At 31.8% G+C, this 19,531-nt stretch overlaps 1 protein-coding gene across 2 annotated transcripts in view; it reads right to left on the reverse strand.

Annotated features, from left to right (window-relative positions):
- The window catches only part of LOC145266602 (C-myc promoter-binding protein-like), a 183,429-nt gene that overhangs the window by 56,972 nt on the left and 106,926 nt on the right, over positions 1-19,531 (reverse strand). For both annotated transcript variants that reach the window (XM_080122499.1, XM_080122489.1), the window contains exons 10-16: positions 19,160-19,215; positions 16,784-16,928; positions 14,220-14,313; positions 11,134-11,215; positions 10,399-10,438; positions 3,216-3,356; positions 776-917 (exon numbers count right to left, since the gene is read on the reverse strand). In XM_080122499.1, coding sequence (XP_079978625.1) covers positions 776-917; positions 3,216-3,356; positions 10,399-10,438; positions 11,134-11,215; positions 14,220-14,313; positions 16,784-16,928; positions 19,160-19,215 — 700 coding nt within the window. The remainder of the gene's footprint in view (positions 1-775; positions 918-3,215; positions 3,357-10,398; positions 10,439-11,133; positions 11,216-14,219; positions 14,314-16,783; positions 16,929-19,159; positions 19,216-19,531) is intronic.

The following is a 19,531-nucleotide window of genomic DNA, read 5'->3' on the forward strand; positions in this document are numbered from 1 at the left end:
ACCATTAGATTTTTGTTCTAACACAACAAGCTTCACACCATTATTATTTTTAAGAAAAAAACACTTTAAATTATCTATGTAAATATAAGAGTAACTTATCTGGCCTTTGGTAACAATTATTTGTTGTGATTTTTTTCATTCCCTTTTTAATTTTTTTATGGATTTTTTTTTTTAAATTTTGTTGGCTATTTTAATAAATGTCCAATTCCTTTGTCCCACAAGATGATTTCCCTTTATATGTGGTCAGTCACAGCTGATTTTTCACTATCGTTCGGATGAAGGCCTGGAGGTTACTCAAGGATGAAAATTAAAGAAATTGTGAGTTAGATAATGATCACCTCCATATGATAGACTAGAAATAAGGGGTGGGATGGGCAGAAGATTATATAAAAGGAAATGAGCATCCAAGAGAACTGCACAATAAGTATTTGTTTACATTAGACTTGAAGACAATCATGCTGTAGTCGATTGGTAAGCAGACTCACAGTATCTTGCATGTCTCAACTTTGTATATTTTTCTACACTTATATGGAATAAGCAAGAAAGAGGAGTTCATCCTTGTACGACAAAATGTTCAGTCATGATGTTTTCTTGACAAATCATGCTTTTCCAAACAAAAACGTATTATTTTCAAGTAAATTTGAAATTTGAATTTCAATCATTTTATAACGAAACGAGAATTCTTTTTACTTTTCAATAAGGAGAAAAATGTTTCAACCAAAGAAATATGTAAGTGCAGTGTTAACAAGATGTTTGTTAAAAAAGAAGGTTTTACCTTGCATATCAAATAATGATGCTGCCTTTGTGGTATTGGCAGTAGGCTCCCGCATGATTGGTTTCAAATAATTTTTATAACCTTTCATTAAACAGGCCATGAAACGGAGAAAAGCTTCTTGGATTTGGATTTCAATCATTGTCTGATAAAAACAAAAAATAAGACAAAGTCAGATTCAAACAACCGAGGGAAACACAAACGAACGACACAAATGAGATTGGTCTAAAAAGTAATAAGATGCATATGCTCACAACATACATTTCTGGCAATTTCTAACTAAAACGAACATTGCTGAACTGGAATAACCACCCTATTCATCTAATCTTACTCCATATGACTCCTCTTCTATCTCTCCTGAAATCAAGGGGATCAAACATTTTGAAAGTGGAATCTATGAAAAAAGGCTGTGATAAAGGTCGTGAGGAATATTCTAAAAAGATATTTGCAGCCATGCAGCAGAAAAAAGATGGGTACTTATTTAGTTTAATGAACACATTAGAAAATGAAAATATTGAAAAAAATATATATATTGTACGTACCCGTTATGTAATTAAGTTCTCATAAAAAAATTCATTTAATTTGATAGAGTACTTTTTTTTTTACAGACGAAAATCAAATTTTAATGAGATCAATCATATCCCACCATCTTGCCTATTTCGCAGATGAGAAGAGGGACAAGGGAGATAACTTTATCATTGCTTAAGTTTGTCAAAATTTGACAAGATTTTGAAACATGGACAGAAAAACAACCTGGATAAATATTTTAGTTTCTCTGTCTTTTTTTAATCCCTTTTTCATTTTGTCATTTGTTAATCCCTTTTTCATTTAAAGGCACCCCCCTCCTCGTCCATGAAATAAATAAGATGGCCGCGATACAATCAATCTTATTAAAATTTGATTTTCCTCTGCGAAAAAAAAACTACTTGATCAAATTAAGTGAAATTTTTTTAATGAGAAATTAATTCCATAGCAGGTAGGTACAATATAATTTTTTTCAATATTTTCATTCTTTTTAATGTTGTGATTAAAGTAAGAAAGTTTGTGGTTGTGAATTTATCTAATTGTTTGTGATAGCAGCAATTGTGACTGCAACTAAAAAACATACACAGGTGAAACATCAGCTGTGAAACGGCTACAAATTTTGTAGAAGAATTCTTGCTTATAAAAACAGTTTCATTTCAGGTGGCAAATCAAAGAGCAAAGGTAAAATAATTACAAAAAAAACCATAAAAATCACATCTGAATTGTGAAGTGTCGGCAGAAACAAATCTTTGAGCTTAGAATATCCTATCATTATTTCACGAGAGATTTTGGTTGGTTGACATTAATATGCCATGGTGTTTGTTAAGATAGAGTCGACAGATCGATTTTTTTAAATGAATATGTTGCTTTTAGCAAAAACAATATTACGTACTTGTCGTGTCGAAAATAGTAATATATCCAAAAATTATAAAAATTCATTGAGTATAAAGTTATTTATAGTTAAAAGTAATTCTTATGGAAAATTGGGTAAAATCGCATCTTTCTTAGACGTTATAAATTAGAAAGTAGGAGCCTACATACAGGGGACATAACTCCAAAACAAATATTTTAGATTACTTGTGTCCTGGCTACAATATCTGTTATCTGTAGTGATAGACTTTTTTTTAAATATAAACACAACAGCAATTGTTCTACTTGATTAATTTTCATAAGTTTTGGATATATTACTATTTTCTACATGACAATTTTACTTAAAACGATATATTTAAAAAATCGATTTCTCGATTATATCTTAACAAGCACTGCATATCAATGCTTTTGGGATTATTTGATACTAAATCTAGTTATATTGGTACTTAATATCTTCGCATATTTACAGTATAAATTTCTTTCATGCAGTTATTTTCATATATTAATTTGTATTTATATTCTTTAGTTTATTAGTTCATATTTTTTCATTTGTGAGATTTTGTTGGTTTTAAATTTTATTTCTGGGTTCATTTAACAAAACTCATTGCAATTTGAAGTTAGTGTTAGCTTCAAACTCCTGAAAAAAATTAAAATATTTTTTTAAATAAATATCATATGCATATGTAACTTACGTGTTCTTGTGTTCATATTTTTAAGTTAAGTTTTATTATTTTGGAAAAGTGAACTTTGTAGAAGAATTCTCTTAAATTGTTTTCTTTATTCAGAAACTAATGCACCCTCATATCATGTTAACAAAAAATATAACAATTGAGACAGGAAAACATTTTGAAATAAAAATTTTAGTTTAAATATAAACTTTAGCAAAAAAATTTAATTATTCTTACTTTTAATAATAAAAAAAAATATACAATTTGAAATAAAAATTTTACTTTATATATAAATTATAACAAAACAAAAAAATTTAAATATTCTTGCTTTTAATAAGAAAAAAGATACAATTTGAAAATCTGAAAGTCAACTTGATTACCTCATTTTGTTTCTGTTTGAAATCATAATCTATTGGCGCCATTTCCAAAAATACTTCATCAGGAGTCTGTGTACTCGATGGCTGCTGGCAAAGTTGGTCAAAGATCTTATGAAGAGTATCTTGCAGCACACGAGCTGGTTTCTGAAAGGAATGGTAACTCATTTTTTTACTAAAGTTTCATCAAAACAGTTTTATGATTTTTACAGTTAAGCTGACTATAACATGACCATTTTCAAGTCCCATATAAACAAATTTTTGTTGAGCTACCCTCTTAAATAATCAAACCCTACCCAAGTTCCACCATTATCGATCATCACAATGTTGTCTCATTAGTCACCTGATACTCATTGACACTTAAGTGGCCATTAGACCTTGATAAGCAGTTATCTCCCTTAGTGTAAAAAAATACATGGAGATTACTATTTTGCCAATTTAATTATTAAAAGTTGTAGGTCATTATGTGAGGGAGGCATCATGAGATATCGACATCAACCAAGAGGTTTGTCCATCTGTAATCAATCATCCTCTCTGGCCGAAAGACATGGCCAGTGTGGATCGTTGAAAGTTAGAAGTCTTTGATAATGAATGCCTCCACCACATTTTGCATTGCCTGTTAAGGTTGATCATATACCAACTACTTTTCTCCAATAACATCACAACCTGAAATCTTTACCAATATCCTGTTGCAGCAATGGCTTTGATGGTTCAGGCATGCAACTAATTGGCCAAGGAAGAATTTCTTTGCAACATAATCCACTCTATCTCTCTGTCTGGGTGGTGTAGACATATCAGTAGATAATTGGGGACTTGGACCACAACCAGGAAAGGAGATCTTGGCCTGAGCTCTCAAGTTCACTGGAATTGCAATTGGTTAGCCATCTCATACAAGCTTGCTCAGGACTACCGTATATGGGCTGCTATCTTTCGGGATGTGGTGTAAGCTAGCAAAGAAACCAGCTCAACCTGACCAGAGTAAGCACTTGCAACACAATACAGCTAAGTTGGGAACTGAAGTTTATAGAGAAAATATAGCTTTACAAATTCAACAAATTTTGTTTTGTTTTTTATTAAGTGGATTTTTTTTTTTTTCAAATATGGTTACAAATATTTCTTTCAATTCAATAATGTAAATATAAGAGGATTTCTTTTAATAATGTTATCCTTTACCTTTTCTGGAATCTAACGCATGATTTGTTAAAGAAACTAATGTTAACAATAAAAAAAATTAAAAACCTGCATGTAGAGTGAGTGAGTGAGTGTGTTTGTTTAACGGCATTTCAACCTCTAAGGGTCATTTAATGCCAAAAAAGTTTTGTTGATATAATAGATTTTCAGTTTCTTGAAAAGTTTATCTTTTGAAGCAAGATGCTTTAGGTTTTCCGAAAAATTGTTTTAGTTGTAAGAGATTTGTTTTTTTTAAATGAATTTTACTTGTTTACTTTATAGGAGTTTAAATACATTTGTTTCTTTTAAATAGTTTATGATTTGGTGGGGTTCCACTTCTTGGAACACTTTTTCTAATGTTTGTTGTTTTAAATATTTCTTCCGGGTGTGTTTGTTCCATTTTTTTTGCCATTTGTTTTCTATATATTTGTTGATTTTTCTTTTTAGGTCTGTGTGTGGTATTTTAATTTTTTCATTTGGTGATTTGTGACTTCTTTAGCCAGTTTGTCTGCCTTTTCATTTCCTGGGATGCTGACATGACTTGGTATCCAGGCTATTATAATTTTTTTTTTGTTTTTTTCATTTATTTCGTTGTATTCTTGTATAATTTCTGTGATAAAAGGGTGTTTAGATTTTTCTTCAAGGGCCATGATACAGGATAGGGAGTCTGCATATATTATGAATTTTTGTTCGTTGATGTCTTTGATGTGATGAGAGCTATTTTGATGGCCTGCAGCTCAGCTCTATATATTGAAGCCTCATTGAGCAGTCGTAATTGATATTGATTTTACCCATCTGTGCATGCTGCACTTGTTCCATATATAGTTTTAGACCCATCCGTGTATATTTCTATGTATTCTGCATATTTTTCTCTTAGTTCTCTGAAGTTGCTTCTGTTTGTTATATTATTTGTAATGTTTTTCTTGTAAGCAGTAAGTGTTATGTCGGTTTTTGGTTTGTGTAATGTCCATGGTGGTCTGTCGTTTATTTTTGGAGTAATTATATTGTCGGAGTTTTCATTGATTTGATGTATTATTTTTTTAATTCTGTGTCCAAAGGAGGGTATACTTTTTGGTTTCCCTGAATAAAAGTTTGTACATTGTGGGTTGAAGGTAGTTTTGTATGTTGGGTTTCGGGGTTGCTTTGTAGTTTTTTTGCGTATTGTAACGCTAGTTTTTCCCATCTTAAATGCAGGGGTAGTTCTTGGGCTTCTACATGCAGACTTTCCATTGGTGAAGTTCGATAGGCTCCCAGGCTAAGTCTTAAACTTTGATTCTGTATTGTTAGTAGTTTGTTTTTGTAGGATTTGTAAGTAGAGCTGTATATGGCACAACCATAGTCCAGTTTGGATCTGATATGTGAGCGATATATTTTGAGCATTGTAGCTTGATCTAGTTGATCTAGTCTAGTTTTGATATTATTTTTAAGATATTTATTGCACTTAAGCATTTTTGTTTTAATTTGTTAATGTGCTCCTTGAAGTTTAGTTTATTATCAAAAATGATCCCTAGAAATTTGGTGTTTTGTACTACTTGTATTAGTTGCCCATCTAGTTTGAGCTGTGGGTCAAGGTGGTATTTTCATTTCTTACAAAAGTAGATACATGTGATTTTGCTTTTGGACATTTTGAATCCATTTTGGTTAATCCAAAGATCTATTTTGTTAAGGCAATGTTGCATTTGTCTTTCGATAGTTGGCATATTTCGTGATGAGCAAGTTACTGAAAAGTCATCTACAAATAATATTTTTTTCGAATCCCATGTTAACATTTTCAATTATACCGTTGATTTTAATTAGAAAAAGGGTGGCAGATAGTACACTACCCTGTGGTACCCCTGTTTCTTGTGTGTATTGATCTGATGTTGTATTTCCTAAGCATACTTTAAATGTTCTGTGGGATAGGAATTCTTGGATAAATTTTGCTAGGTTTTCTCTGATTCCCATATTATGAATATCTTTCAAGATTCCATATCTCCACGTGGTGTCATACGCCTTTTCGATATCAAAAAAGATTGAGACCACGTGATGGTTTCTTATTAGACCGTTACGAATATATGTTTCTAGCCGAATAAGTTGGTCATTAGTACCTTGATTTTGTCTAAATCCGCTTTGGTGTGTAGAAATAAGGTTATATTTTTCTAAATGCCACATTAGTCTTGTATTGACCATCCTTTCTGTTGTTTTGCATATACAGCTTGTTAAGGCGATGGGACGATAATTGGTAGGGTTGGAGTGATCTTTTCCTGTTTTAGGAATTGGGATGATATTGGATTTGAGCCAGTGTTTTGGGAAATTGTTAGTCCACCATATGTTGTTAACTATCTGTAAGAGAATGTTGAGACATGTGTCTGGCATGTGTTTTAGAAATTGATAGTGGATGTCGTCTGGACCGGTAGCTGTATCTTTACTTTTATGAATTGCATTTTTTAGTTCTGTTATAGTGAAAGAGGTGTTATAGTATTCTTTGTTATTGGATGTGAAGTTGAGTTTTTCTTTTTCTGCGTTGTTTTTGTATTTTTGGAATTTGGGGGAGTAGTGGTTGGATGATGAGTTTCGGCTGAATTCATTTGCGATTATGTTTGCTATTTCTTTTTTGTCTATAATTTGTCTACCATTTGGTGTACTTGTATTATTTATTGGTGTTCCAAGTTTTTTTCTAGTTATTTTTCTTATTATTTCCCATGTTTTTTTTGATGGCGTGTTGTTGTTCAATTTGGAAATATAGTTTTGCCAGGTTACTTTTTTGCTTTTTTTTATAATATAGCGTGCTTTTGCTCGTGCTTGTAGGTATTTTTGAAGGTTGGGTTTTGTAGGATGTTGTTTGAAGTGTTTTAGCATTTTTTTCTTGTTGGTTATTACTTCTTTACATTCTGTTGTGAACCATGGCATTGATTTTGGGTGTGGTTTGGTGGAAAATTTTGGGATTGTCTTGATTGCTATTTCGTTTAGTGTATTGGTGAAAGTTAACATAGAATCTGGTTTGTTAACTATTTCTTGATTAATTAGATTTGTGCAAAGCTTGCTAAATTCAGTCCAGTTAGGTTCATAGATTTGCTATTTTGGTTTTGTTTCTTCTGTTGCAGGTTCTTGAGTTTTGAGAAAAATTGGGAAGTGATCGCTGCCACACTGGTCGTTATGTACCTCCCATTGGAAGTTCATAAATATTGTGGGGGAGCATAGAGTTAGGTCAATAGCTGATGTCATTCCTGTGCTTGGGTGAAGGTATGTGTGTGTTTTGTCGTTAAATATAGCTATTTCCGGTGATTTCAGTAATGATTCAATGATTTTCCCAGTTGGTTAATATTCTCACATCCCCACATTTTGTTATGGGCGTTGAAGTCCCCCATTAATATAAAAGGTGTGGGGAGTTGTGTTATCAGATCTTCAATTTCGGTTTTATTTAGTTTATGTTTAGGTGGAATGTAGATTGAACAAATAGTTCTAATGGTCGGTTATCTGTTTGTGATCTATTTGTTTGGTTGTAGATGTGGTATCCTTTGAAGTTGATGGTGCCTGTTTCTTTTAGAAGAGTTTCCTGTAGGCCAATTATGCTGGGGTTATATTGTGCTATTATAAGTTTGATTTCTTCGTAGTTTGGTTTTATGGCTCTGCACTTCCACTCTATGATGTTTTTATTCATTTGCATAAATAAGTTCAGGGTTTTTTGGGTTTTTTTTTTTTATCTGTTTGGTTTTTGTTTAGGTTTTTAGATCTAGTATTCTATTGATTTGTTGTGTTTTGAGTGGTTTTTGTTTTGTGTTTACTTGAACTGCTTGGTTCCTCAGTCTCCATATTCTCTTCCTGATCAGTTCTGTTTTTGGAGCTAGATTTTTTTCTGTGACTCTCGATTTCAATCAATTCAAATTTGTTTTCGTTTAATATTATTTGTTTTTTGTTTGTTTTAGTTTTTGGAAAGAGGATTTGTGTTTTCCCGTTCTGCTTCCATCTTTCCAGATATTGTGTGTTTATCTTCTGCTTTTGTCCTTGTTCGTGATTTGGATCTTTCATGATTTATTTGTGGTTTTTGTTGTTCGGGTTCTTTTTTGTTCTTTGGGACTTGTTTTAGATCATTTGACTGAGTTTTCAAAGATACTGGTATTTGTTTGCTATTGTTTTCGTTTTCGTTAGTTTTTAAAGTTTCAATTAGATTTTTGAGTTCGGAGATTAGTTTAAGTAGGTCTTGGTAGTGGGTTTGGTTTGTTTGGTTTGAAATTTTGTGATGTCTGCGTAAGTGTTTATTTTTTCTCGAGAGCTTGCTATTTTTCTTGCTTCAGGAAGGGATACGTTTTGTTTGTATTTTATTTCAGCTATTTCTTTTTCTTTTTTGAAGATTTTGCATATTTTAGAGTATGCTGGGTGTTTTTCTTGGCAATTTGGGCATTTTGTTTTGCTGGGGCATTCACTTTCAGTGTGGTTAGATTCTTTTAAGCCACATTTTCCACATATTTTCTGTCCTTTGCATGTTTCTCTGTTATGTCCATATTTATGACACTTGAAACATCTCAGAGGGGCTGGTATATATTGTTCTACTTTTTCTATTGTATATCCGATTTTTATTTCTTTGGGAATTTTTGGTGTATTGAATGTTAGTACGTAGGTTTTTGCAGGTATGGTTTGACCATTCCTTTTTATATTTATTCAAACGTGATCGATTACTCCCTGTTTTCTTAGGGCATTTTCTATTTCTTCTGCTGTAGCCAAGGTTAATTCATGCCTTTTTATGACACCTTTTGATGTGTTTAATCTTTCATGGGCAAAACTTTTGCATTTATAGATATGAAATTTTTCCATCTCTAAGATGTTTTTTGCGTCTTTATAGTTGTCGACTGTGACAAGTAGATTGCCATTTTTCATTTTTTTTGCTGTTTTTGGGTTGCCGTTTTGAGACAGTATTTTTTCAATTAAGAATGGAGACAGATCGCTGATCTTTTTTCCTGCTAAGGTTTCGATTACTATGAATCTTGGGTATTTTTCTTTATCAATTATTTCATAGTTATATTCTTGTTCACTATCTGAGCTGGTTACATCGGAGTGGGTTCTTTTCAATTTTGTTTTATTTTTTTGGTTTCTGGGTTTTTTGTTTGGGTTTATTATATCCATGGAAGTTTGTTTAGATTTTCATCTCTTTTGCTCCCCACCCTCCTTGGAGCCCGAAACTGGGAGATGTTGGGGGGAAACCCATTCACCCTTTCATCCTTGAGATACAAAAATGGTATACCCAATTGACTGAGTTTTTTCCATCATTTCCTGTTTCCTCCTTTAGTTTCTTCTTTCCCAGTTTGATAGAAACATTGGTTAGGGAGCAGTTGTGTGGTTTTCTCTCATCAATTGATTGACCCTTGCCATCGCCTTCTAACACTTACCTGGTTTATCTATGTTTGTAGTAATAAGATGTTGTATTATCTTTAGATTAAATTTGCTTATTTATTTATTTTTTTTAAATGTAATAATTGACATTTTCAGTGTAAGCGTTAGGGCTTGACATGACTAGCCTATTGATCGGATCGGGCCTCTCCGACCACCCGTCTAGTCTAGTACAAGGCCAAAGTGGAGTGTTGCAACTGATACCTTTATTTTCCCTAGGCATCAGTTGCTCAGCCACCAGGATCCTTTTTCCTAGGCATCACGAATTGCCACTCACGGCCAACAGGTAGCCCCATTGAGGGACTTTTACCCTCTGCAGGGGGGCAGTCGGCGTATTCTAATGCTCCACCGATGGGGCCAAAAACCTGCATGTAGTACTGAATCATACAATGAACAGAAACAATGAAAAATGTCATTTTTTTTACTTTATGAGCATCAATACCAAGACAAAAATAAACTGAATTTTCAATCTCATCTTTTAATATATTTTGATTTGTAATGACTATATAATAATTGAAAGGTGATTAAACACCAACAAATTTTTCTCCTAACATATTTCCTACAAATTGAGAACATTTTTTAAGTTATTTGGAAAAAAAATAAGAAAAAACGTATAAAAGAAAAAAAGGGAAATTACAACAATTGTGTTGCTTACCTTTGGGAGCAACTTTGAATTGACTGCCTTTTTATCATCACTGAAATTGAAAAAAAAAAAGTTAGAATAAAAGTTTATTTTTCTTTAACTTTGTTCCAACAGACATTTTGTATAAATTTATATTTTGTCAGAATTATTTTGGCCTTGTTTATTAAATCAATAAACTAGATACTCTAAAATTTTTCATTTTTTTTAATCGTCTAACAAGAAAAAAAATTAAATTTTGTATTAATAATTTTTGGAGATGAGGATTTTGTATCATTTCGATTATTCAGAAAACTATTCTTATATCAGCTGATATTTTCATATTTCTACTGATATAACCTCCACTCTTCTTTGGGTGCATCTTTTCCAACTCTAGAATCTGTCATATATGGAATTTTGAATTGAACACTTTAATTCACAGGAGTAAATTATTCTCATTTCATCAGCCATGATGGCGTCAATGTATACATGTGGCACAATGGATAAAGGTGTTAACAACCAGTTCTAAGTGACAATTTTCAAGAGGTTGAAGATTCAATCCTCACTAACTAAGAATAACAATAATGCATTAACATTTCTACCACTCATGGGTGGCAGAACAAGAACAATCTACCCCTGTGGATTAAATAAACAGTTCAGTTCTAAATTCCGTATAGATTTCTATGTAAAAAAATATACACATGAAGAAGGTTGCAAGTTAAATCGGTCAAAATATAATAAAACATTTAAATATAGTAAGTTTAAACTTACAACCAAATAGTATTAGTATCCAAATCAACACACACAACATCAGCTGGGGGGTCGTAAAGATCAAAATAGCGCGAGTCAATACCTGAAAAGAACAAATACACCAACTCAAATTAATGTTTTAAAATGTTATCAAATTTCTAATTAAATGTTATCAAAATAAAAAGTCATTCCATAATTCTGTCATTATTTCAAAACAATTTACCAAGAAATAAGAGAAAATCCAAATCTAATGTCAAACGATAAAAACAAAAAAATGTCAAAACATTTTTAGTTAAAGAATTTGAAAAATGCAATATCTACAAATTCCATTATCAGATGCGAAGAGCTTTTGTTTGTTTTTCTCGATAATTATACGCAGTTTTAAAAAATTATTTTAGCTTTCGCGTGACATCAGATTAATGATTTGTGGCAGATTTCAAAACATGAATTCAATCACAAGCAATAAAAAAAAAAAAACTGATTGGGTAAACATTGTATTGGATACTAGGAAAGTCCCGACTTTAATCTTTGACCTTGACCCTGAAAAATAGTGTAAACCATCCCTAGGTCACAGACCATCATCATGTCATGATTGGTCCAGTCGTGTGGGCTGTAGGGGAGACTATCTACATAGGCTATGACCTTGACCTTGACTTTTGACCTTTACATTGGAAAATGGTGTGCATCATTTCTAGGTGTGTGTGTGGGGGGGGGCATCACAATGCCAGGTTTCGTCATGATTGGTCCAGTGGCATGGGTTGAAGAAGAGGTGTACACAGACACACATACACACGCGAACGCCACTACTTTATATAAAGAATTTATTTGAATAGTCCAAAAACTGTATTTTGCTTTAACTATAAATTAGCATTAAAAAATGTAATATTTATATAGAATTAATATGAAAATTTTATTAATATTAATATAGTATTTAAAAAACGAATTTAATATTAATATAGTATTAAAAAAATACAATTTAATATGAATACAGTATTAAAAAAATATTTAATGGGAATGTAGTATTAAAAATAAAATCTAATAAAAATATAGTAATAAAAAATAAAATTTAATAAAAAATATAGTATTACAAAGAAAACATAATATAGTATTACAAAAAAAATTAATATTAATATAGTATTACAAAAATAAAATTTAATATTAATATAGTATTAAAAATAGAATTTAATATAGTATTACAAAAATTTATATTAATATAGTATTAAAAAAATAAAATTTTATATTTATAAAGCATTAACAAAATTATATTAATATGGTATTAAAAAATGAAATATAATATTAATATAAAAATAGATTTTAATATTGTATTAAAAAATTATATTAATATAGTATTCAAATAAGAATTTAATATAGTATTAAAAAATAAAGTTTCATATTAATATAGTATTAGAAAATAAAATATAATTATAGTATTAAAAGATAAAATTTCATATTATATTGAAAAAATAAAATACAATATCAATATAGTATTAAAAAAATAAATTTTATATAGTATTAAAAAATAAAGTTTCATATTAATATAGTATTAGAAAATTAAAAAAATAAATTTTATATAGTATTAAAAAATAGAATTTAAAAAATTTAATATTGACAAAAAATTAAAAAATTACATTCACACATTAGAAAAATAAAATTTAATATAGTATTTAAAAAATAAAATTTTATAATAATGTAGTATAGAAAAAAACATTTTATATTAATATAGTAGTAAAATAAAATATAGTAATTATTTATGTTTCATATAATATCAAAAAAAATAAAACTTAATATAATATTAAAAAAAGTAAATTTATTATAGTATTAAAAAAAATAATATAGTATTAAAAAATAAAATTAAATATTACGGTTATTAAAAATAAAATTAATATAGCATTAAAAAATAAAATTTAATATAAATATATTATTTAAAAAAATTAAATTTTATATTAATAATAGCACTGTTCAGTCTCGAAAGACAAAGGATACCCCCTGTAGGAGCAGCTGCGCATGTAATTGTGTGGCAAGGGTTGCGCAATCTCCAACCACACTTCTCCTGAATCGGCATTGCTTGAGTCTAGTGGCAAGGAGAGGTCCAAGACGACTGGAAACAATGCCGAGATAAGCGGAGAGCACGTACAGCATCTGGGAGTCTCAAGTGGTCACCCATCTTGTACTGGGCAGGCTCATCGTTGCTTAACTTCGGTGATCTTATGGGAAACGGTGTGTCAACATGATCATGCCATAACTTATATTAATATTGTATCAATAAACTAAAATTTAAAATTAATATTGTATTAAAAAATAAAACTTAAAATTAATATAGTATTAAAAAATAAAATTTTATAGTAATATAGTATTAAAAATAGAATTTAATATAGTATAAAGAATAATATTAATATAGTATTAAAAAATTAAAAAATATTAATATGTTATTAATAAAATTTTATATTAACATAGTTTTAAAAAATATTTTATTTCAATATAGTATTAAAAAATTTAATTTCATAATTATATATTAAAAATAAAATGTAATATTAATATAGTATTAAAAAATAAATTCAAAATTAATATAGTATTAAAAAAATAAAATTTGATATTAATATAGTATTAAAAAATAAAATTTGATATTAATATAGTATTAAAAAATAAAATTTAATAAACATATAGTAGCAAAAAAATAAAATTTCATGTTAATATAGTATTAAAAAATAAAATTTAATATTAATATAGTATGAAAAAATAAAATTTTCTAATTTTCTGTAACACACGCACACGCACACACACACAAAGGTGCCTTCAAGAAGTTTCCAGGCTTTTTTGTATGGGCACTTTTATTTATAGTACAGACATGAAACTCTAATCCCTTTCAAAGTAATTAGATTTATTACTGTATTATTTTTGTCATACAATACACAGGTAGCACTGGATCACCTTGCTAACAAGTAATAAAATGGGTCTAAATCAAGTACAAGGATAACACACACACACAGGTACATCTTTCCTTTCCACCAATGTCTTAAGTTTTATCAAATGATAAAAATTTTCAGTTTATTAAGTGAATTTAGAATGCACAATTTAAACGAAGCAAAGTGAATAAAATGGATACTTACCTACAATAAATGGACACGGAGCACTAAGAACTCCCGACAAACCAAGAGGACACAAAGGAATATAGGGACATTGCCAATGGAGAGGGAATATCAGCTAAAACAAACAAAACAGATAATTGCAATAGAAATCCATGTCATATAAAAGTTGATATTATCAATAGAACGAACAGAAAACACAAACGATCACGCAGACACAATATGCACGGTTTGCAGTTTAGAGAGATGGGTGAGTAATACAAGTATTATGGATTTATTTGACCGACAGTATGAATTTAAACAAACCCATTATACTGCAAATATCCTAACTGTAATCTCTGACCGTATATACTAAGCACTGGATAAGGCAAAAGAAGCTAGGTCAGTAGCCCTAGACATATCTAAAGCATTTGACAAGGTTTGGCTTGATGATCTTCTCATGAAAATCCAATCATATGGCATTGCTGGACATATACTTAACATAATCAAATGCTTTTAAGATAAGACAAAAACCCAGGTTGTCCTCGACGGTCGTACATCAAAACAACATGACATAAATGCGGATGTGCAACAGGGGTCAATCATTGAACCTTTATTATTCCTGATATTCATAAATGACCTCGCTGATAAAATTTTCTCTGTGATGGGGATGTCTGCTGATGACACCACGCTCTATAATGAGGGTAAAACTAATTAACACATATCTAAAGAAATTGCTAAAACTCTGGAGGAAGACCTCCAGTCTGTAATGGAATGAGGCCGTAACTGGTTGGTAAAGTTCAATGCTGCCAAGACTAAACTTATTTCCTTTAATAATTACAAGTAACCTTCTCAACCACTGATTGCCATGGCTAATGATATTCTACATGAAAGTACTTCCCTCAAGCTCCTAGGATGCACAGACAACATGAATTGGAACAAATATATTGAGGCAATTGCCAAGGCTGCTGCAAGAAAGATGGGCTTTTTCTACAATGCTAAAAGGCTACTCATACCTAAGAGTATCCTGTATCTCTACAAAGCCACGCTTCACCCATGCAAGGAGTGGTGTGGTGATATCTGGGCTGGTGCATCCACCACTAGTCTCTCACTCCTAGACAAGGTTAAAAGAAAGAGCTGCCAACCTAATAGGTTCTGAACTATCAACTAAACCTCTGTCCCATCACCGAAACATGGCATTCTTGTGCCTGTTTTATAAATATTTAAAGTGCTCTGACGAATTCCGACTACTACCCCCTTGACGACAATACCCTCAACAAATCCGACAAGCAGCAAAACCCCACCCCTACACTGTAGAGATCCATGGATGCTATAAAGCCTTCTACTCAAATAGATTTTTTCCTCTCGGACTGCTGCACTTTGGAATTCCCTCCCAGGCCCCTGTTACCTGACTGTACCGACATACACTGCCCAACTCCATAAATAGTGTCCCTGCTAATCTGGCCCCACAAGAACACATTACCCAAAAGTATTTCCTTTAAACTCCTCAGCCTAACGTTTACAGCGAACATGAACTGGAATAGATACATTGAGAGCATTGCCAAGGCTGCTGTGAAGAAGGTGTGCTCTCTCTACCGTGCTAGAAAACTACTTTCGCCTAAAAGTATCCTGTACCTTTATAAGGCCACCATTCACCCATGTATGGAGTATTGTTGTCACATTTGGGCTGGTGCATCTGCTACTTGTCTCTCACTCCTGGACAGGGTTCAAAAGAGAGTCACCAACCTGATAGGTCCTGTACTGCCATCTAAGCTTCAGCCTCTGTCCTATTAACGAAATGTTGCATCCTTCTGCCTGTTCTACAAGTACTTTATTGGTGAATGCTCCGACAAACACTTGTACCCCCTTGACGTGAATACCTCTGACAAATCTGACAAGCAACTAAATCCCACCCCTTCACAGTAGAGATCCCTAGGTGTAAGAAAGCATTCTACTTCAATAGTTTCTTCCCCAGAACTGCTACACTTTGGAACTCCCTTCCAAGATTCTGCTTTCCCAACTGTACTGACATGCAGAAGTTCAAGAGTAATGTGAATAAACATCTTGCTACTCATCTCCCCTCATAATGCCCCTGCAACTTATGTCCCCAATAGTAGCCTCCTACTTCAAAGTGGCACTGTGCCTTGTTTGGGCGAAAATTGAATTTAAAAAAAAAAAAAAAAAAAAAAAAGAAAAAATCGCTCTGTGCTTTGGGAGTGAAATGACAAAACAAATTTTTTAAAACTTTATGTGAGTACTGAAATTGTCATGAAAGATGATTTTTAACACTACATATTTACTTTGTTGCAACACACAAGATCAGATGTACTTTGGAGAAACTAGCAAACAAGGATAAGCGCACTCTGGCCGAAAAAAATGTACCTGAGCAGCTCTGTTGGAATTCACCAATAGGGACACCTCAGGTAATTAGCAATAAATCAACCCTTTTTTCAAAGAGGAGATACAGCCTGAGAGAGTGAACTTCCCAGGACTGAACAGAAGCATACCTAAGCCAAACAGCAAGTGATGATTTTTTTATATTAGTTATGAAAGTTAGGTAAAATAATGAGGTAGAAATGAAATAAAAAGGGAAATGAAAATAGACTTACAGTCGTCACTGCTTCAGCGACACCAGTCAAGACAGCCGGACGCAGGGAATGAATCAGAATCTTCTGTTCGAGCAAGACATGAAGCAAAATTGTCATGCAGTTTTCAGGACCTAAATTTTTCAGCAGTGTGATGAACGAAGCCCCACTGAAATGAAAAACACGAAATATATTTACACTTAACTATCTGTACCCATGAAAATCATTTATTTTGGAAGGAATATCTTTTTTCTTGAACATTTTTAAAATTATACAGAAACACAAAACTTTAGTTCTAATGGAGGCAACTACAAAATAACACAGGAACTATCCCCCTTGGTGATTTTTATTTTTAGATAATTATTTAAAAAGGATTCATACTATAGGTTGTTTAGGCCTGACTAAATTTTTCAAATAGCAAACTACATTATTATTATTATACAAATAATATGGTAAAATAATAACAAATGAAAACTGCTTAGTCAGAAATAATGCTATTTAGGTCTGACTTTGAACATCTGACCAGAAAACTTTCTTGGTTACATTAAAACAAAAGACATGATTCTGCAATTTAAGCCATTTGTATTTACAGTTAGGAGATGGATGTGGTGAAGTGGCTAACGACACAGACTGATGAGCAGTCTGTGCAAAGTTCAAATTCAATCGTTTCCATAGAAACGGTTTCACTTATAAATGTTGGCAACCTTCATGTGGTGTCTTTTGTAAGTACCTGATTCACGAAAGAATCAGATGGAAAATGCCAACAACAAAATCCAGTCTGTCAAAAAATGTTGATTCAAAACAATGTACATTGAAAGTTAACAACAATGGGTTTTGTTTGTTTGTTTGTTTGTTTGTTTTACGGCATATCAACCCTTTTCAGGTTATTTAATGCTGAATTCAGTGATTTTGAAGAAAATTTTTTTAATAGTTTCTATTTAACCCATAGTTGGAACCGTAGCAGGTACTACCACTCCAAGTCAGAGTGGACCTGGGAGCAATGGCAATTAAGGGGTGGCTCCACACTCCCCAAAGCCCGCAAGCTGGGGCCTCACCATCAGATATAGTTTAAGTTCATATCCAGGACCACAATGGGTTTGAAGATAACTTAGTGAGTCCAAGATTCTAATATGATACATACAATTGAATCGAGTTAAATATTTAGAACCAGTATTTATTTCAATGTTACTTAATAAATATAACTTTAGAATAATTATGATAATGACGAGATAAAAACACTCATGTTTTGATCTCAAATCTCATCACGGCATAAGTTTATATAACTTTACCATGAAACTAAGTTTTTAGTAAAGTTTTATATTCTTAAGCAAAATCTATATTTTTGCTTTTCCTTTGCTTTTGTAAGGGGTAAATAAACAAATTAGCATATCATCAATTACCTATTAATATATGTATGTCAACTAATAGGAATATATGTGAATAAATAATAGTCATAATTGTTCTGAAAATATTACAGAAAAAATACATAACTGTCTACAATTGTTAAAATAAAAAGAGAAACAGTAGTTAAGGAATGTTCAGACAAGAAATCTAACTTTTCTAATCAAAAATGATTTTTTTTTATTCAAAAAATATTACAGGGTGAAACAATAAAATAGTTTCCCTAGAAAAGACAACATGATTCCATTTCCGTTTGATGAAAACAGGTTTTCTTTTTTTGTTGCAGACCATCTACTAGTTGGCCAGTTGCGCACAAATCCCAAAAGCAATAGGAACCTTCTATCATGTCTAAAACTGACACAATGTTCAACGAGCAAGATCGGAGATGTGCCGCTGTACAACCCATGCTCTCTATGGATCACAGTCATGACAACAGGACCATTGCATGCACCATAAAATGCTGCTGGCAGACTCTGGGTGTGGCAGCAGAACGCAGTACCAGCCCACAAGTCCAAAGAGCTCCCAGCTTGACTTCAGAAGGAGTGCTATGACTTTGTACTCTTCTCTCACTGGCCCGCCTCCTCCTTTAATCTGAACCCACTGGGCTACTTTGTTTGGTCACATGCTGAGAACATCACCAACATGACCTCCCACAACACCAAAGCCAGTCTGATCTCTGTCATTCACCAAGTATTCATTGAGCTCCAGCCGGTGCTTGTGGAAAAGGCATGCTTGAGTTCTGGATCCGTATCAAGACAGTGATTGAGGCTGAAGGCGGCTACACTGATGTCAGCTCTACTAAATAATGAAATTACCTGAATTGATTTTTTTTCAATAAAAGTTTTAAAATAAAGCTGTAGTGTTGTTTTCTTTAGGGCGACAACTTTATCATTCAACCCTGTGAAGCCAAAAATGAACATTTGGAAAAATAAACTGGCAATGATCAGCCATTCTTTTTTTTAATCTAAAAAGAAGACAAATTTTAAATCAGTTACTCACCTTTGAGGAAGAGGAGACTCTTCGGGCATAGATAAGCACAATGCCTCATGATTCAACTGAATAGAAAAAAAAATACAAAAACATAATTTAAAGTTGGTTACAAAATTGTTGGTAGAAAAATGAGTGTTGAGAGAAACTAAAACAAATTTTAAATGTTATGTTGAGATCAAAGTGAATCCATTTTTGATTTGAGAAAATATTAGATGCTTATTTTTTAACAATGTTTGCTGCATTTGCATGTTAGACAGACTCATTCCACAAAAATTAATTTCCTTTTGATCAAATAAATTTCAATCTAAGGACTGAAATAATTAAAAAACATTTGACATCTCACAGTTAGAAAACTTATTATTTATATAATTCACAAAGTGA

This window comes from Euprymna scolopes, chromosome 4 (assembly GCF_053919585.1).
Source record: "Euprymna scolopes isolate OS-2025 chromosome 4, ASM5391958v1, whole genome shotgun sequence".
Classification (NCBI taxonomy): Eukaryota; Metazoa; Mollusca; class Cephalopoda; order Sepiida; family Sepiolidae; genus Euprymna; species Euprymna scolopes.